The 18,045-nt window shown below is 34.6% G+C and overlaps 2 protein-coding genes across 2 annotated transcripts; both read left to right on the forward strand.

Annotated features, from left to right (window-relative positions):
* Positions 1 to 1,278: 1,278 nt before the first annotated feature.
* On the forward strand, positions 1,279 to 1,817 carry LOC127787619 (LOB domain-containing protein 17-like). The gene is made up of 2 exons (XM_052315680.1): positions 1,279 to 1,557; positions 1,674 to 1,817. The coding sequence occupies exons 1-2, from the start codon at positions 1,279 to 1,281 to the stop codon at positions 1,815 to 1,817; spliced, it is 423 nt and encodes a 140-aa protein (XP_052171640.1).
* Positions 1,818 to 11,123: 9,306 nt separating this feature from the next.
* LOC127787620 (uncharacterized) lies at positions 11,124 to 11,946 on the forward strand. Its single transcript, XM_052315681.1, has 3 exons — positions 11,124 to 11,279; positions 11,373 to 11,477; positions 11,575 to 11,946. The coding sequence occupies exons 1-3, from the start codon at positions 11,124 to 11,126 to the stop codon at positions 11,944 to 11,946; spliced, it is 633 nt and encodes a 210-aa protein (XP_052171641.1).
* The last annotated feature ends 6,099 nt before the right edge of the window (positions 11,947 to 18,045 follow it).

An 18,045-nucleotide genomic window follows, 5' to 3' on the forward strand; every position in this document is an offset into this window, starting at 1 on the left:
CTTCAATTTGAAGCATAAATAGCAGCCAATACACAAGAGAAAATCGGCCAAAATACATGGCCAAATTGGCCTAAAAATAGAGGCATGGGGAAGTAGCTGCTTGGGCGCGCCACGTGGCAGCACAAGGGGCCAGCACTGGCGCCCCAAAAGGGCGCCGTTTTGGGCACCATGGGCTGATAAAAATCAACCAAAAATTCTCTCTCGCGCGCACGCACAGGCCGCGGGGTCGATCCCGTGACCTCACCCATCGCACACGCGCACATGGCCGCTCGCGCAAGCCGCTCCATTTATCATATATACGCACACTAATAAATATAAAGGGATCCTCAGTCCATTTTTCAGATTTTACACCTAAGCACATAAGTATTAAAATTAACACACACACACCCAATTCTAATTTCCACTCATTTCACTTTCACCCCGAAATTTTCAAAAATTCCACTAACTTAATTTATTTACCCTTTCCATAAATACTCCCAAATTAATTTTATTAAATACCTAAATTTCTTATTTCCTCAAAATTACATAAATAAGCATTTTTTCTTAAATCTCCAAATATCCAAATAAATTAATATTTCCTTTTAACCCACAAATACAATAATTAATAATTATTAACTATTTCCAAATAATTTAATTAATTACCTTTAATTCTTTATTTTCCTCAAAATCACATAAATAAATACTTTCTCTTAAATTCCCAAATATTCAATAATGTCTCCAAACACCGATTTAAATAATTATTATTTATTTTTAAATTTTAGGATATTACATTTTTCCTTGGGTCAGTTGATTCAAATTGGATAGGACAAAAAAAAAATATATTTATTATTTATTTATTTAAGTTAAAAATTATAGATTATTTTCTTTAATATCCGAACAACTTTTCGGATTTTCTTCAGCATGTCTTCAAACAGCTTTCCGAAATTTGTTGCGTGAGTCTAGATGCTGTCGCGAAATTGCTATCGCAGAATTTTCTTAAATCTACTTTTGGTTGTCTTTCTCTTTCTCTCTCGATCTATTACTCGTGTAGCTTCATCTCCAGCGTCTCTTAGGCTCGCTCCAACCCTCTCTCTATCTCTCCCGTCCGTCGCTTGCAAGTATTACATTGATCTACAAAGAGGTAAGTCTCGCACCCATCTATGATGTATTCATATATATGTATTATTTGGTTTGACTGAAATTTTAAGCTTAGATCGATGAAGATTCATATATATGTATTATTTGGTTTGACTGAAATTGTTATCCTTTATCTTTTTCTTTAGAAACAACTAGAAGATCATGTCAAGAATTGGTTTTTCATGCGGTGCTTGCAAGTACTTGAGAAGAAGATATATCGAAGGGTGCATCTTTGCCCCTTATTTCTACAATGAAGCAGGAAATATTGATTTTGAAGTTATCCACAAAGTTTTTGGTTCCAAAAATCCCTTCAATCTCCTGAGCCATCTTCCGGTAAAAGACCGTAATGAGGCTGTTACTACAATGATATATGAGGCTCAAGCTAGGATTCAAGATCCGACTTACGGCTGTGTATCTGAAATTCTTATCCTCCAACAGCAGGTATGATGAACCCTAAATCCTTAATCTTTTTGAGTTCTGGACTTAATTTACTAATTATGTGTGATTTTTTTTTTTTTAGGGTTATCAATCTGCAAATTTATCGAGCATTTTTGAAGGATTTTGTAGACTCTTATGCAAACCTTCAACATGTTCAAAATCAAATTCCGCCAGAAACCAATCCTATTCTAGAACTGGATCCGAGCATCGCTGGAGATATTGATGAACTTGGACCAGTTGTGTTCGGCAGACATCAGCATTGAGCATTATGATGGTAAATTAGATTTGAGGATTATATAATGATATTGTACCCCTTGAATATTCTATGATTTCTTTCTCAGATGATATGTAATATTGGATCTATGGTTGGAATGATTAGCGAGTACATATCTTACGAATGTGTTGTAATTTAAGTATTTTGAGAGATAGTTGATATTAGGCATTTTTCTATCCTAGTTGATATTAAGTATCTTGAAGGAGAGAAGACACAGGGATGAAGGAGAGAAAAAGTAGAAGAAATTTATCAAATTAAATATGGTCATGTTATTAATCAATCTAAAATTTAAATATATTATTTTTATTTAATTATATTATTTTTATTTAATTGATAATAATTTATCAATTGAATATATATAAATAATATAATATAATATAATATAATATATTTACTTTTGTTGTTTACAAGTTTTGCCTCATTAATTTGAAATATAATAATTTAAATTATATATGTAAGGCCTCTTTTGATATATATATATGTGTGTGTGTGTGTGTAGAATCATCCTCACTTAGTGAGACAAAAAAATAATAAAAGGAATCATCCTCACTTATTTTCAATATTTCTAATTGATATTATTATATATTATATATTATATATATGTATAGATACGAATTTTTTAAAATTACTTTTTATATTATTACTTTTTATTTTTTTTATTAAGGAGGATTGGACAATTACTTGGCCCATCCACTCATTCCTTTTTGGGCACGGCATTGGATGCTCCAACATCAAGTGTACGTTTGCATCTTACTAGGCATAAAAAAAAAATAATATAATAAAATAATAATTAGACTTTATCAAAAGGAGACAAAGACACTGCAACAAGGACATCATTGTCAAACCCAAACCCATTCATTTTTGCAATAAAATAAAATCTAACTAAGTTGTGGCGAGAGAGAATATTTAGTTCAGGGTCTTCTACCCCCTTGTCTTTCTCCATCTCTTTCTCTCTAAATTCACTCTCGTCTATCTGCCTTCGCCTCTGTTCCTCTTCCTTCAACTTTGTCAATTAATTTCAGGTACTCTTTTATATCCCTATCTTTTATGTATTTTAATATTGTTTGGAAGTCATGAGATTAGATATCTGATGCTCTGATAATGGTTCTAAAGTAGATTATGAGATTAGATCTCTGAGCCTCTGATAATTCGGAGTTAAATTTTATTTTTTTCTTGTGTATTATGCCAACCATTGAAGCTCATTTATCTGCTTTTATTTTGATGCTTTAGAAAGTCACGGCTTATATAATTTCACTTTAATTTCATTAGTCTACATTTTAGTTTCTAAATTTTGCATTAGGTCATGCTTGTGAAAAAAATCTTAATGTTGCCAAGTCATGTATATATTCTGCAGCGATTATTTGATAATGATGAAGTTTAATATTTAACTAATAAATATTATTACTCTGAGCTAAATGTGAGCTACCTATTAAGAATTTGTATTCTTGTACTCCTGCTTTTTGCCCAAGTCTTCAATTCGGCCCTAAATTTGGGATAGACCATATTAGATTAAAATTTAAAACATTACCTTTTCACAGTGGCAAACATATTGTCTCTCTCCATGGATATGAAAGTGCTTCCTTAGAGCTTGACTTTTTGGACTTGATTCCATTAAATTTAAATTAAGTGACCTTGTCTATCTACTAGTCGTGCGGGCTGGGTACAAAAGTGGAATAAAATATTAAATTTTAATGTAAATGATATGGGCGTTATGATGGGGGTGGATAGATCCAAGAGTACATTTATAAAATTGATATTATTTAGTCATTTAATTTGAAGGAACAAAACATTATTTCTTTATATATTTTTATTTTTTTATATATTGGCATATTAATAAATTTATATAATTAATTCTAATTAAAATAAGCCAACTTTTGATTTGGAAATAGGCATTGCTTAGAATCTTCTCGCCAGGGCCATGGCATTAATATATTTTAATATTAATAACAACAACAACATTAAAAGAATTGATAATTTAATATTAAAAGAATTGAAAAAAGAATGAAAAAGGCAAGTGAGGGGATGGACTGAGAGTTATGATCATTACCATACAAAATTAAGCTTGTGATTAGTACTATATAAAAGAATCATGACATTGTGATCATTACCATATAAAATTAAAAGAAATAATAAACTAAAGGTGTGATAGGGGCTAAATGCATGTTGGCTCTCAAATAACGAATGAATATCTACTGACATCCACTAACACATGTTAAATTAATTAAATATTTAAATCATAAAATTAAATAATAATCTATTTATAATACATGTTCTCTGCTAGTGATATTAAATTTTTGTAACTTGATAAATTAAATTATTCGATCAATCTTCATCATTTGATGCTATGTTTTACTCTATTATTTTAAAACAGACAAATTACATATTTGAAAAAAACAAATTTTAAGTTTTCATTAACATTTTTTTCACTCCATTACCAGTTGAATTATAAACCCATAGTGTTGTAATTCTCAAGACTACAGCCAATGAAGGAGAAAAATCAATAATTAACAGAAAACATGTATTATAAATATATTATTATTTAGTTTTATGATTTAAATATTTAATTAATTTGATGTGTTTAATTAATGAGATAAAGAGATGAGAGTTAATTAGATTAGTTTAATTAATGAGATAGATAGGGAGTGCTCGTGGGAGCAAGAAGGGGAAATGTTGGTTGAACTAATAACTAAATCAACACAAGTAATTATTTTGGCTTCTAAGATAAGTTGGCCACATTAACTATAGGGGTTGAGAGTTTCGATGAGAGCTAAGAATTTATGTGAATCTGTTGCAGATCATGGATGTATGTGAGCAATGGGCATGGATGTATAACAGAGTGACACCTAATCGTTGAGGGTTAACAAATGAGTTCATATGTGGAGTTGAGAGTTTTATACATTATATATGTGCCCGACCACAGTTCACTCGGGATAATGAGACCTTAAGGTGTCCGTGTGTTAAGTGTCGATGTAGAAAATTCCTAAGTGTGGATGATGTGACATTGCATCTTTATCAGAAGGGATTCATGGCCCATTATTATTACTGGACATGCCATGGGAAAGAAGAGCCCCCCATGGAATCCCAGGTGAGAACGGAGGTTGGTGCATATAATGAAGCACAAGGGGTTTCTGAGGATAATCCAAATGCATATGATGCAATGGTGATGGATGCTGCAGGTCCTTCTGTTAGATCCCATATTTTGGAGAACGAAGAAGAAGAGCCCAATGTAAATACGCAAGACTTCTATGAAATGTTGGATAATGCAAGAACACTTATATATGATGGTTGCACTACTCACACTGAACTTTCTACAGCGATGAGGATGCTTAGCATTAAGGTTGATTTCAACTTATCTGAGTAATGCTATAATGCTTGGGTGCAACTAATAAATGAGTTGATGCCCGAAGGAAACCGAATGCCCAATGACTTTTATAGGACAAGGAAGATGATTTCTAAGTTGGGCCTTGGGTTCCAAAAGATCGATTGTTGTGTTAATATGTATATGCTCTATTTTAAGGATGATACTGATGCAATCGAGTGCAAGTTTTGTCATACCCCACGATATACAAGCCACAAGGTAGGACCTGGGAGGTGAAATGATGTTCCAATTAAACAGATGTGGTATTTACTTATAACACCCAGGCTTCAGAGGCTTTACGCGTCAAAGACAACAGCTAGGGAGATGAGATGGTACTATGAAAACCCACAGGAGCCAGGAGTGTTGTCTCACCCATCTGATGGAGAAGCATGGAAACACTTCGATAATGTGCATCCTGATTTTGCTTGTGAACCACGCAATGTTAGGCTTGGATTGTGTGCTGATGGCTTTACACCTTTTGGTCAATCTGCAAAAACTTATTCATGTTGGCCCGTGATTGTCACTTCTTATAATCTTCCTCCATGGATGTGCATGCGACAAGAGTATTTGTTTCTTACAATAATCATCCTTGGTCCTCACAATCCAAAATAAAAAATAGATGTGTTCTTACAACCTCTCATAGACGAGTTTAAAATGTTATGGGATATTGGCATGCCAACATATGATATTTCACTAAAACAAAACTTTCAGATGAGGGTTGCATTGATGTGGACTATTAATGACTTTCTCGCCTATGGCATGTTATCAGGTTGGATGACTGCAGGTAAGTTAGCATGCCCATATTGCATGGAGAATTCAAAAGCATTCACACTAAAGCATGGTCGGAAGACATCATTTTTTGATTGTCATCGAATGTTTTTGCCCATGAATCAGTCGTTTCGAAGGAACCAAGATGCTTTTGTTAAGAATAAGGTTGAGAAGGGTGGGCCTCCACCACGTTTGAGCGGTGATGACATATGGGGTCGAGTTTGGGCATTGCCAGAAATAATTGAAACAAGTCCAATTCGCACTCAAGGCTACGGGACATACCATAATTGGATAAGGAAAAGCATTTTTTGGGAGTTGTCATATTGGAAAACAAATCTCATTCGCCACAATTTGGATGTAATGCATATTGAGAAAAACGTATTTGATAATGTTTTTAATACCGTGATGGATGTCAAGAGCAAGACAAAGGACAACATTAATGTAACGCCCCACTTTTCCCAAGCGAGCGTTAATTCGAGATTTTGGGAATATATATATATTTTTTCAATATCATCATCAAACACACAACATAAGTTTCTCGATACACATACCTTCATCATAATCATTTCTCGACGATCCCGATCGTACCTTAGCATATCAAAATTTAATAATTAATAGACTAAGACAGGTATTATCAATCACATTAGCGGAAGCAAGATCGAAACCTCAATGGTATATAACCGACAATTCCTTTTACAATAACCAAATCGATGTTTCACATGAAAATATCAAAATATTACATAACCTCTGAACATCGTAATCATAGACAAAAACCTACGAAAACTAAACATAGCAGCTACATCTCGATGACATTCTTTCCCTTGGCGTCACTACATTCACTTGGAACGTTTGAATATTCCAAGGATATAGTCCAAATTAGATGCTGAATCATTTAAGTGAGAGTTCAAAAACATTTTCATGAAGATATGCAAAACTATACATAAAATCAATAAACCTCGACATGCCCCAGCCTAAGAAAATCCCACATAGCACTTAGCCCTAACCGAGAAAAATGCAATCTCTCTAAAGGCGACACGACCACACCGACCCATTGGCAAACCAATCATGCTTAAGAGGGACAACCTCGACATGTGAACCCGGGAATCACCCCATTGTCATTGTTAGGCATTACGCTCCTACTCAAAAGCATTCCAAAACCCAACGCAACCCTAGCCCCAAGAGTGTCACATCAGCACTATCCCCGGAATCAATGACATCTCGGCCTTAATGCTATTGCTCAAAGGAACCTGGGGTGGTGTCCACTCTCAGCCCCGCCACTTGAGCCAACAATCGGGGTGGTGTCCACTCTCAGCCCCACCACTTGAGTACCGTAGGGTGAAGTCCGTCTCAGCCCCGTCTCAAGTGGGTCACATAGCATTAACCCTTGGCACGCATTCCGAGTGCTGACACTCGAGAGCTACGTCACAGGTTAACAACCCACGTCCCACATGGACAACACAACATGTCAATGCCGAAAAATCATAACATGCATAACTTAAAATCAACATTTCGATGTATGCAATTTATCGTACGAAATTCAATGCATGTGTAAATAACCGTTTGGACAGACCATCACAATAAACCAAGCCATAGGGATGAATACTCATAGTAAACCATTCACATGCTACTATAAGTCTTTTCGGGTAGAACCACTCACCTTGGGCTAAATTCAATATTCCTCAAAATGCGTGCCCGATCGATCTCGATTCTCGTGTCAGGAGCTCTATAGTTCAAATTCGAGCCTCAACGATACCCTAGACATCATATCCATTCAAAGGGAAATCAATATCTATTTTTCCAATTTTCTTATTATTTTTCTCTAATTTCTTCCTATTTTTCTCTCAATAATTTCAAGTAAATACCTCTTCAAGCATTTTTTCTAATTTTTTCTCCACAAAAATTCATAAAACAATATTTATAAGCCTATGGAATTTTCTGGAAATTTTCCAGATTTTTCTCCTATTTTCTCAAATTTTCATAATTACTTTTCCTTAAGAAAATTTATTTCTCATTGATTTCCTTCGAATCTACTTCAAGAAAAATCACCAAAACTTCCAAAATAAATTCCTTATCCTTATGGAATTTTCTCAGAATTTTATAAAAATCCCTCATATTTATTTTTCATTTACCTTTCCCTTTTAAAATCCAAAATAATTATCTCCTAAAGAAATTTCCAGGATAAAAATTCATCAAAATAAACTATTCATTTTCCTTGAATTTTTGGATATTTTTTCAGAATTTTATTTCCTTTAATTCTATTTTTTTTCTTGAATTTTCTATATTTTCAACATTTAAAAAATACAAAAAATACCTCCGGTCATCTTCTAGGCGACGGCGGTCGGCGACCTGCTCCGATGGCTGATCCGACAACAACACCTTAAAGCCCTCCTCAAGTCGATCACAATGGCACCCTCACATGGCCGAAAAACTCACCGAAAATAGCCCGATTGGACGATTTACAGTCCGGCTCCGACGAAGCTTTGCGTTTTCCGGCGAGCCAAATTGACCTTTGATTTGAACTCCGATTGACACGAAACTTTCCAGATTAGTTACCCATAACCTCACGACCAAAAGCCCCTTATTAGATCCTTCGATCATTCACTCTACAAGCCGATTTCACCTTCACTCGATATATATATATATACGGCCGAATGTAAAAACACCCCTATACCGCTCCAAAAATTCTCAAAATCTCCAGAATTGCTCCTCACAACCTGGGGAAAAATAGCCCCTTATCCCCGACCTCTAATTCTCTCCCAAAAGTGAGAAATCCGAAGTAAAATCTTTGATGCAAACCCTCAACAAAACTCGGCTATTTATTGCCAAATTCGTCCGTTTTTCTGACCAATCAAAGACCATTGCTTCGCCCCTACGCGACCTTGGCCATGCCCTGTCGAAGAACAGCTGCAAATCTCTGGATTTTTTGGCCACAAATTGCGGCCAGATCTGCCATTTTTGAGCAGATTTTCGAAAATTGCACTTTAGCCCCTTAGAAACTTTCTTTTGCATTTTGGCCCTTATCCTCAAGCCCCTGATCTTTCTAGCACCATCACTAAAACCCTCAAGATTGGTACTTCTCATTTCTCCCTTGAAACTTTCAAAAAATTACCGTTTTGACTTCCCTCGGGTAAATTCAAAAAATTGCACTTAGGCCCGATTGATCATTTTGACCTCAAATCCACTTGATTCAACCTGAAACCACTTAAGGGTTGTTCTATAAATTAAATATTAGTCCTAGACACACTCTTTTGATTTTTCGGACATCGTCTATAACAATTCAGTAATACGACCTAATTGGCAGCTGTATTTTTGCTGTGCCGAAAACTGTTCCCGATCTCATTTTTTTATAACTAAAAATCATAATTTAAATCACTCGTCGATACTATATCATTTTACTTGGCTATCTAGGGTCCGGGGTACTCCCTCTGACTAATTCGGTCATCCAAAGCTATGTTAGTGTACCTTATAGTCTTATTTTTTTCAAAATTCCATTTATGCCCTTTATGAAATTTTCATTTTTATCCTCAAATTATTCCCGGGTTTTACAATTAAGGCTAGGATGGACATAAAAGAGTATTGTCGACGTAGAGAACTTGAGTTAGTGGCACAAGGCAATGGAAAGTACTTAAAGCCAAAGGCCAGATATGCTCTTGACATGGAACAAAGGAGAGTAGTGTGCGAATGGGTATATCAATTAAAACTTCATGATGGGTATGCATCTGATTTTGCTCGTTGTGTAGACATGCGACACCCTTAGAGATGAAGTTGGTGAATTCGAATGGGTGGATGAGTACTCCTTTAATCAGAACCTTGCTGCGGGTGATGAACAATTAAACGATGAAGAAGTTGAAGAAGAGAACGAAGTTGAGGATGAAGATGAAGACGAAGAGGAAGAGGAGTATAACGATGAGCAGTCAGAGGACACATAATAGCTACATAGGTGATAGTGAAAAACTGCAATCTTATCCTTACATTTAATCTATTAATTCAAAAACACAATTTTAAAAACGAGTTCATGGATATAATATAAACTATTGTTCTACATGATAAATCATATTTTATTTTGAAAGTATTTAAAAGTTGTTATCACATGCCTACTAACTGTTCTTTGTCTTGTATGACAGAATATGACACACAGAGGCCAGTCTATGCGACGTCGCCAGTTCAGACAGAGTGATGGTGAGGACCACATTGGTACATCCTACACCCTATTTTTAGCTTATTTATTACTTTGCATGTCGAACTTTTTACAGTCACTTTTTTTTTTACAGGGGGACATTCATCTCCGTCGACAGAGATGAGATTTGATTCCCCTAGCCCACAGACACCCTACCCCAGCTATGAAGGGCCTTCTTCCACACCCACGGCTACCCCTCAAAACCGTCACATGATACGTTCGTTGGGTTGCTCATAAGTATTCCTTATTTTACTAATAAATTTTTACTTTAACAAAGAAATTTTCATTTTAACACATGAGTTCACAAACATGTCTTTTAACAGATTTGATAACAATTTGTGCAAATGAGATATTTCCCGAATCATTCAAAGTAAGTTTGAGGGGCCATACCCAAGTTGGAAAAAAATAAACCCCGATGTCAGAGAAATGTGGTTTGGCGAATTTAAGGTAATATGTTGCTTTAGTATATCTATGATTGATGGTTTGCTTTATTAATGTCTAAATTTAATTTGGTTTGCAATCAAGTGAATGATATGGTTATGGCTTGTAAAAAAGTTATTCATATTCACAATAAAACAACACTTTTGTCATTAATAGTATAGATTTAATAGTATATCTTCATACTGTTGGTAGTATGCAATATATGAATATTTTTTTATTATCTGTATCTATGTTTTTTCTAATTCTTGTATCCATTTTTTTATGCCTGACTGTGTCAGTGCTTAGAAACATATTCTATTCAAGAATTTTTCTTAGCATGTGTATTATATGAGTGATTTGGAACATTAATTTTTTTTAGCACATATTCTTGCTTTAATTTTGTTTTATTTTTTTTTTGTAACTTCTATTTTATCTTAATATTACAGAAGAACTAGTCCTGGGATAGTGAATTGGAACATCAAATCAGAATTAATTTTGAAAAGACTGCTTCCGATCGTATGACAGACATATTATTTTGTGTCCGTAAAGATTTGACTAAAAAACTAGGTTGGATGTGTCTGTTTGTATTTGACGCCCTAAAAGAGTATTGGAATTCTGCAGAATTCAAAGACAAGTCTGAAAAGGCAAAGAAAAATCGAGCTTCAGATGTTAGGGGCAGTACGCATACTTGTAGTTCCATTCCTATGTCGGAGCATAAGAAAAGACTAGTAATATTTGATATTTTTTATTATTTTTATTTTACTTAATTATTTTTTAAGAAACAACATTTTTTGCATGAACACATTTTTTTTCCTTTGTAGTTGAAACAATTTGGTCGCCCACCCACACATACTGAGTTGTTTTTTGCAACACATAGAAAGAGAGACAGTTCAGGATTTGTTGATAGGAGGTCTGAGGATATTTATGTAAGTATACATTATTTGTTTCTTTTTATATTATTCTATTATGGTTAATTGACCTTTTGATAATAAAAGTTATTTCATATACCTATGATGCTTGCAGGCTAACTTCCAAACGCAACAACAAGAGGCATTATCACAGGTATCGGCATTTGGCCAACCAGAAGATAATGACGCTATCCAGCCCTCGCAGCCAGTTATTGATGAGAGATTAATATGGTTAGAGGTTGCGGGTGGCAAGAAAAAGGGTCGCATCTATGGGATAGGGTCAGAAGCGTATGCCATCTTTGGTTCCTACTACCTACCACCACCATCGCCGCCACTGCCGTCGTCGAGCTCATTGACAGAGCAAATTCAAGAAGCTGTCAGGACAACTATTGAACCCTTTCATGATCGTCTGTCAGCCCTTGAAGGTAGGTTGTCTCCCCTACCGCCGTCTTCATCATCACCGCCCCCGGATCCTTCGGATCATTAAAAAGATCCGTTATTTGTATAGATGATAGAATTTATTATGTATTTTTACTATTTATGGACATGTTATTAGTATGGATGATAGATTTTATGATGTATTTTTAATATTTATGGATAATGTGTACTCTATGGATTTATTGTATGGTATGGATGAATTTTTTTAGTTTGTATATGTGTTTATCACATTGAATTTTAAAATTTTTTAAAAGAAAATTAAATTATTATTTTATAATTATATTTAAATTTGAACCAGATTTAGAGACGGAAAAATCAATCTCAAAATCCCTCTTAAAAATCGACAGAATGGTAAAATCCGTCTCAAATTTGAAAGGGATTTTTTCGTCTCTAAATCCAGATAGATTTAGAGACGGAAAAATTCCTCTCAAATTTGAGACGAAAAAATCTATCTCACAACCTCTCTCAAAATTGAGACGGATTTCGAGACAAAAAAATTCGTCTCAAATTTGAGACAAAACAAATCCATCTCAAATTTGAGATGAAAAATCTGTCTAAAAATCCCTCTCAAATTTGAGGCGGATTTCGAGACGAAAAAATACGTCTCAAATTTGAAATGGAAAATCCATCTCAAAATCTCTTTCAAATTTGAGACGGATTTCAAGACGAAAAAATCTGTTTGAACTTTGAGACGAAAAAATCGATCTCTAAATCTGTGTTAAATTTGAGATGGAAAATCTGTCTCAATATCTCTCTTAAATTTTAGATGGATTTCGAGACGAAAAAATTCGTCTCAAATTTTGGACGGAAAAAATCCGTCTCAAATTTGAGATGGAAATGATAGTCTCAAAATCCTTCCCAAATTTGAGACGGAAAAATCCGTCTCAAAATCCGTCTCAAATTTTGTGAGGAGCATTTTTGCGACGGACCAAAATCCGTCTCAAACCAAAAATCTATCTCCAAATCTGTCTCTAAATAGCTGTTTTCTTGTAGCATATATAGCTTGAGTTTGTCAATAACACTAGTGAAGAGGCCTAACATGTGAGCTTTAGTGAAAAGAATGACAAGTTGATCGAAAGAGCGAACTACTAGGAGGTGAAAAATGTTATAAGCAAGTTGATGTTGCATAAAGTGAATCAATCTTTTTATGTTTGGCGGCTCATTGAAGACATTATTGCAAGCAATTTGAATAGCATTGTTGTCACAAAAATAGGAGTGGCTTTAAAGGAATGAACTAAGAGTGACAATTGATCTTCACATGTCGTGTTACAAATATAACAGAACAAGAACGAAATATAATTATTAAATTTGTCAAAAATTTAAATACAAACATGAACCCATATATTACACATGTTACAAGACACAACCCATAGACATGACCCATTTAATGAAGAATCATAACAAGATTAATAACCCGACACGGCATGATTAATTTGCATAAAACTAATTTACAAAAATTAAAATCATAGTATAAAAAATAACATAAAATAATTTAACATAAGAAAATATGCAACAAATTTACAATTATAAATCTAATATATCAAATTTATATCTTATTTTGTATAATTTTAATTATCTTATGTTTATTTATTTTGGGTTAAATAGGTTACACCAGCTAAATGGGTTGCATGGGCTAAATGTGTATGAGTGACACGGTTGACATGATTAACCCATTTAATAATTGTGTCAATTTCGTGTTTGACAAATTAACCAACACCGAACATGATTATGTACATGTTAGATTCGTGTCAACCCATTTTAACCCAATCCAATTTAACTCAAACCCAAACCCATTTATTTTGTGTTAGTTTCAAATTGTGCTTGGGTGTTGTGTACAAAATTGTCACCCATAGAAAGAACACCCATGCCTCTCAGAAGCCACTGAAGCCAAAGAAGTTCAGAGGTAGTATCAACTAGAGGTCGATATTCAACTTCAATGTTAAATAGGTAACTAAAATTTGCTTTTTACTTAGCCAAGCTATGAGAAAGTCACTAAGAAATAAGCAACACCTAACAATAGAGTGATTCTCAATAGAATTTCCAACCCAATCAACATCTGAATAGGCACACAATGCAAGAACAAAAGATGTAGAATAGTGAATACCATAAAACAAGAAGCCTTTAACATAACAAAAGATATGGAATGATCTAAGTAATGGGTAAACATGAATTGATTAACAAGATTTACAACATAGGTGCAATGTTGGAGTAAGTGATAACTAAAGACATAAGCTGCCCATTAGCTATCGATAGAGTGTAGGATCTCAAGTTAGTTGTCATCCTTAAGATATAAGGTAAGCATTAAACTCAATTGGTATATAGATAGTCTCAATGTTAATGATGCATGCCCAAGACAAGAGATTAGGGACATACTTGGTCTAAGTGAGGGTATAGCTAGAAGAATTAAGAAGTGACCTAAAGGCTCAAGAAATACTAAAGAATGTCAAAGATCTTGCATCTTAAAGAGTTGATGAAAATGTTGTTTAAGAGTAGAGATACCTAGAGTATCATCACCAATGATAATTATATATGTCATCAACATAAATCACAATACCAACAAATGAGGGTTGAACAAATAAGTAAGAGTCATGAGAACTAGAGTGAAGCCAACTAATAATAATAGAACTAAATTTGGCAAACTAGCTAGCATGAAGACCTTACTTGAGTCCATGCAAGGTATGACAAGAGGCAAGAAACTCGATGAGGATGATGCCAATAGCTTGGTGAGGGTTGCATATATACTTTATCATGAAGATCACCACTGAGAAAAATGTTGATCAAAATGACTTATTTATGAAGCACAAAAGATGGGACATAATGAATGACCACTTGTTGAGAGGTACTTGGACAGGAACACTAAACAAGTGTACCATGCCAAGAAAGGAATCTAGCTAGTCAATTTGGAATCCGTATATTCCATTACATTGTCCATGCAAATGAACTTTGATTTTCTTAGAAAAATGAGTGTGAACCATATTAGCAAACATCATATAAAGATCAAATAGCTCAAAATGATGAAGCGTCATGGAAAACTAAATAAAATGAGAATAATTGTCAACAAATAAGATGCAATTAATATTAGAAACTACACATATTATGTTAAGTGGGGTATTTGTTATAATTATATAACAATGACACCACAACCCAAGAGAACGATGAATTTGGTTATTTAAAAATTTGATTGAACTTGAAATTCATTTGAGTGAAAAATGAGATTCTAAAGCAAGTAAGGAATTTCTTGGTGCAATAAATAAAACAAGAACAAAAACAAGAGAGAGACAAAAGTAATTTATCATGGTCTGACTTAAACCAAGCTTAATCGCCCTTAACTCTTCATTAAAGATTTTTTTAACCAATCTACTATAGTCTTCCTATCTCTCCGATAGGCCATTTAATAACAAGTTACGAATTTATATCATTTTGCTTAAACAAGCAAGACCTTTAGTAATAAGGTAGGAATCACAATTCTCCTACAAGCAATGTAAGCTCTCTAGCAAACTAGCTAAGCAATACGACCACATACAATTTGCCTATGGGTCTCACTTGAATTAAAAAAAAAATATTATTGTAAAGGTATTGTGTATCAAGTGATGATTTCAGCTTTAATCTTGAAGAAATTTTAGTATGTTGTTGTGCTTGTCGAGTTCTACAAGGTAATATTTTTGATCGTCGTTTTGGCTCTTTTTGGGTATTTTTCATAAATTCTAGTTCGTTTAGATTTCATAGTTTTTCTTCTGTATAGATGCCAAGAATTTGATTTTGAAGATTTAATTGTTGAGATAGGCATTTAGTTGAGCTAGGGAGGAACTTTTTTGTATATTACCCATTATTTGGTAGTGAAAGATCAATTGTTTTGTACTCGTGGTTTTTACTCTCTACGCTGGAGTAGTTTTTCACAAAAAATATTTGGTGTTGATAGTGTGTTTACTGTGATTCTTGGTTTATTGCTTTGTGTGTGTTTTGCTCAACAAGTGGTATCAAAGCAAGGTTACAAGATTTTCTACCTTGTGTTTAATTAATATGGAAGCTAATACAAGTATAATGATTAATCTAATACAAGCAGAATGATTAATTTTGTTGTTACTTAATTACAACAATAAATTTATAGTATGAGAAATTATCTCAATGAGGTGGGCGAGTGACCTCTTAATGGTGGGTGACCCTTTTGTGGTGAATGACCCTTTGATCACGAGTGACCCTCTGATAGAAAACCTCCTTAGTGACGAGAAACCTGAAAAAGTGAAAATCCTCTGATGCTTAAAGAAGTCTTGGCCTGAAGAGGAATTAGAGTTTAAATGACGTAGTGAGCATACCTGAATGAGAAAGATAACCCTCATATTTATACTGAGAAGGAAGATCGACAAGTGGTGTGTGACTTGTTATTCTCAACGAGCATCTTAGAGATGGTGTTGGTAGGGTTTTGTGTCACTCTTAGCCTCTCAAGAAGGTTTCTTGCATGGCTTGTCGAAAGGTTCCTGAGTTTAGGTGGCCAATAAGGGTTTCTCGGGTGTCTTCAGGAGAGGCGAATGACTTTTGGGATTCCTTGGAAAGGTCTCTCAACATTAGTATGGGAGAGGAGGTCTCTTGGCCTTAGTCTTGGTCTCTCACTTAGGCACATGGCTCGCATGGATTGGTGCCACACGAGGAGTTAGTTGGCACGGCTGTAGGGCATGGTTGGTGTGTGTGGTGGGGTTGGTGCATGTGGATGAGGCTCTTGGTGCTGAGTGCGTGCACATGTGAGGGTCTCTTGGGTGGCATAAGGCTGTGCGGCCCATGTATGGCTATTTGATGGCCGAGTGACCCTTACGTGGTTTGCAACCAACTTGCTAAGTGACCCTTACTCGACCAAAACTGTCTCCTTCGCCATTTAGCCCACCCCGATCCTCTTTGATCCCACCTCATGATGGGCCTAGTCTTACCCAATATACTGCAAGTCCGTTTAGCCATACTTGGGCTGTAACACCCCGCTTTTTCGGGCGTGTTATGACTTGGGACAATTCTGGGATAATAATTTTTTTTTTCTTTCAAACTTAATTCTAAATCTCATCATACCTTGAATCCATCCCAGAATTTTCATACATTTATCTCAAAAGAAAATCACTATACACATCAAATGCAGAAGCAAAGATCGAAACCTGATATCTTAACATTAATCATAAATAAATTCAACATTCCTCAAAACGTTCAGAATTCAAAGTAGCAGACTTAAATACATGGGCTACATAACATACATTTCAGTTTTCATGCACCCTGCTAAGTGTCATTTCATGCCTCATTTATCCTCGAATCTGCTACAATCTCCACCTGGAACGTTTGAATATTCTAGGGGCAAAAACCCAAATTAGATGATGAATCATCTAAGTAAGGGTACATAATGCTATGCCATGTGCTTATGTAATGTCTTTTATCATAGGTGTCAACTGCACCCCTCATGCTACCTACCATTTTAGCGACCACCTCTTTAGAAATCGGGGTGTATGGGTGCACCCTTGGTAAAGCAGCGGTGCTAGTTCGTACTCCCTACGGCCTCAAATGCGAGTGATCAATGATATCAACGTGTATTTATGCATTTCATAGTCATGTCATGTATGCAGTCTACGTGATGGGTTTATATCAGAGTATGTCAATATGATGAAAACATTTTTCATAAAACTAAATTTAATTGGGGAGTACCACTTACCTTCTCAAATTTTTCAGGCTATGTTGAAATTTGTGCATCGCCTCGATTTACGTGCCAACCTCAAAATTCATACAAGCCACTTCAATTCAAGTCTCAAAGCATCCTAATCACCATATTTATTTAAATAAGTATTAAAACCTATTTTTTTATAATTTCTGAAATTTTCTATAATTTTCTCTCTATTTCTTCCTATTTTTCTTCAATAAATCCAGATTAAATATTTCTAAAATATTTTCTCAAATATTTCACTACGACAATTCATAAAATAATATTCTTGAATTTCTAAAATTTTCTAGAAAATTTTATTTACCTTGACTTAGTCTTTCCGATTTCCTCGGTATGCGTGCTCTATCCTTGAAACCCGTGCTTGAACTGATTTCTCACCCAAAATCTTCGAAATATTAATAAATATCCAAATCCTATTTTTTGGGATTTTCCTGGTTTTTTTTTTCTAATTTTTCTTATTTT

The sequence above is a fragment of the Diospyros lotus genome, chromosome 12 (genome assembly GCF_014633365.1).
Source record: "Diospyros lotus cultivar Yz01 chromosome 12, ASM1463336v1, whole genome shotgun sequence".
In the NCBI taxonomy this organism is placed as follows: domain Eukaryota; kingdom Viridiplantae; phylum Streptophyta; class Magnoliopsida; order Ericales; family Ebenaceae; genus Diospyros; species Diospyros lotus.

Excerpts from the sequence above, each read along its gene's own strand:
- LOC127787619 (XM_052315680.1), top strand. The coding sequence starts at position 1,279 with ATGTCAAGAATTGGTTTTTCATGCGGTGCTTGCAAGTACTTGAGAAGA. Across the intron at positions 1,558-1,673 it reads TTCTTATCCTCCAACAGCAG|GATTTTGTAGACTCTTATGC; the intron begins GTATGATGAACC and ends GCATTTTTGAAG.
- LOC127787620 (XM_052315681.1), top strand. The coding sequence starts at position 11,124 with ATGTGTCTGTTTGTATTTGACGCCCTAAAAGAGTATTGGAATTCTGCA. Across the intron at positions 11,280-11,372 it reads CGGAGCATAAGAAAAGACTA|TTGAAACAATTTGGTCGCCC; the intron begins GTAATATTTGAT and ends TTTCCTTTGTAG. Across the intron at positions 11,478-11,574 it reads GGAGGTCTGAGGATATTTAT|GCTAACTTCCAAACGCAACA; the intron begins GTAAGTATACAT and ends TGATGCTTGCAG.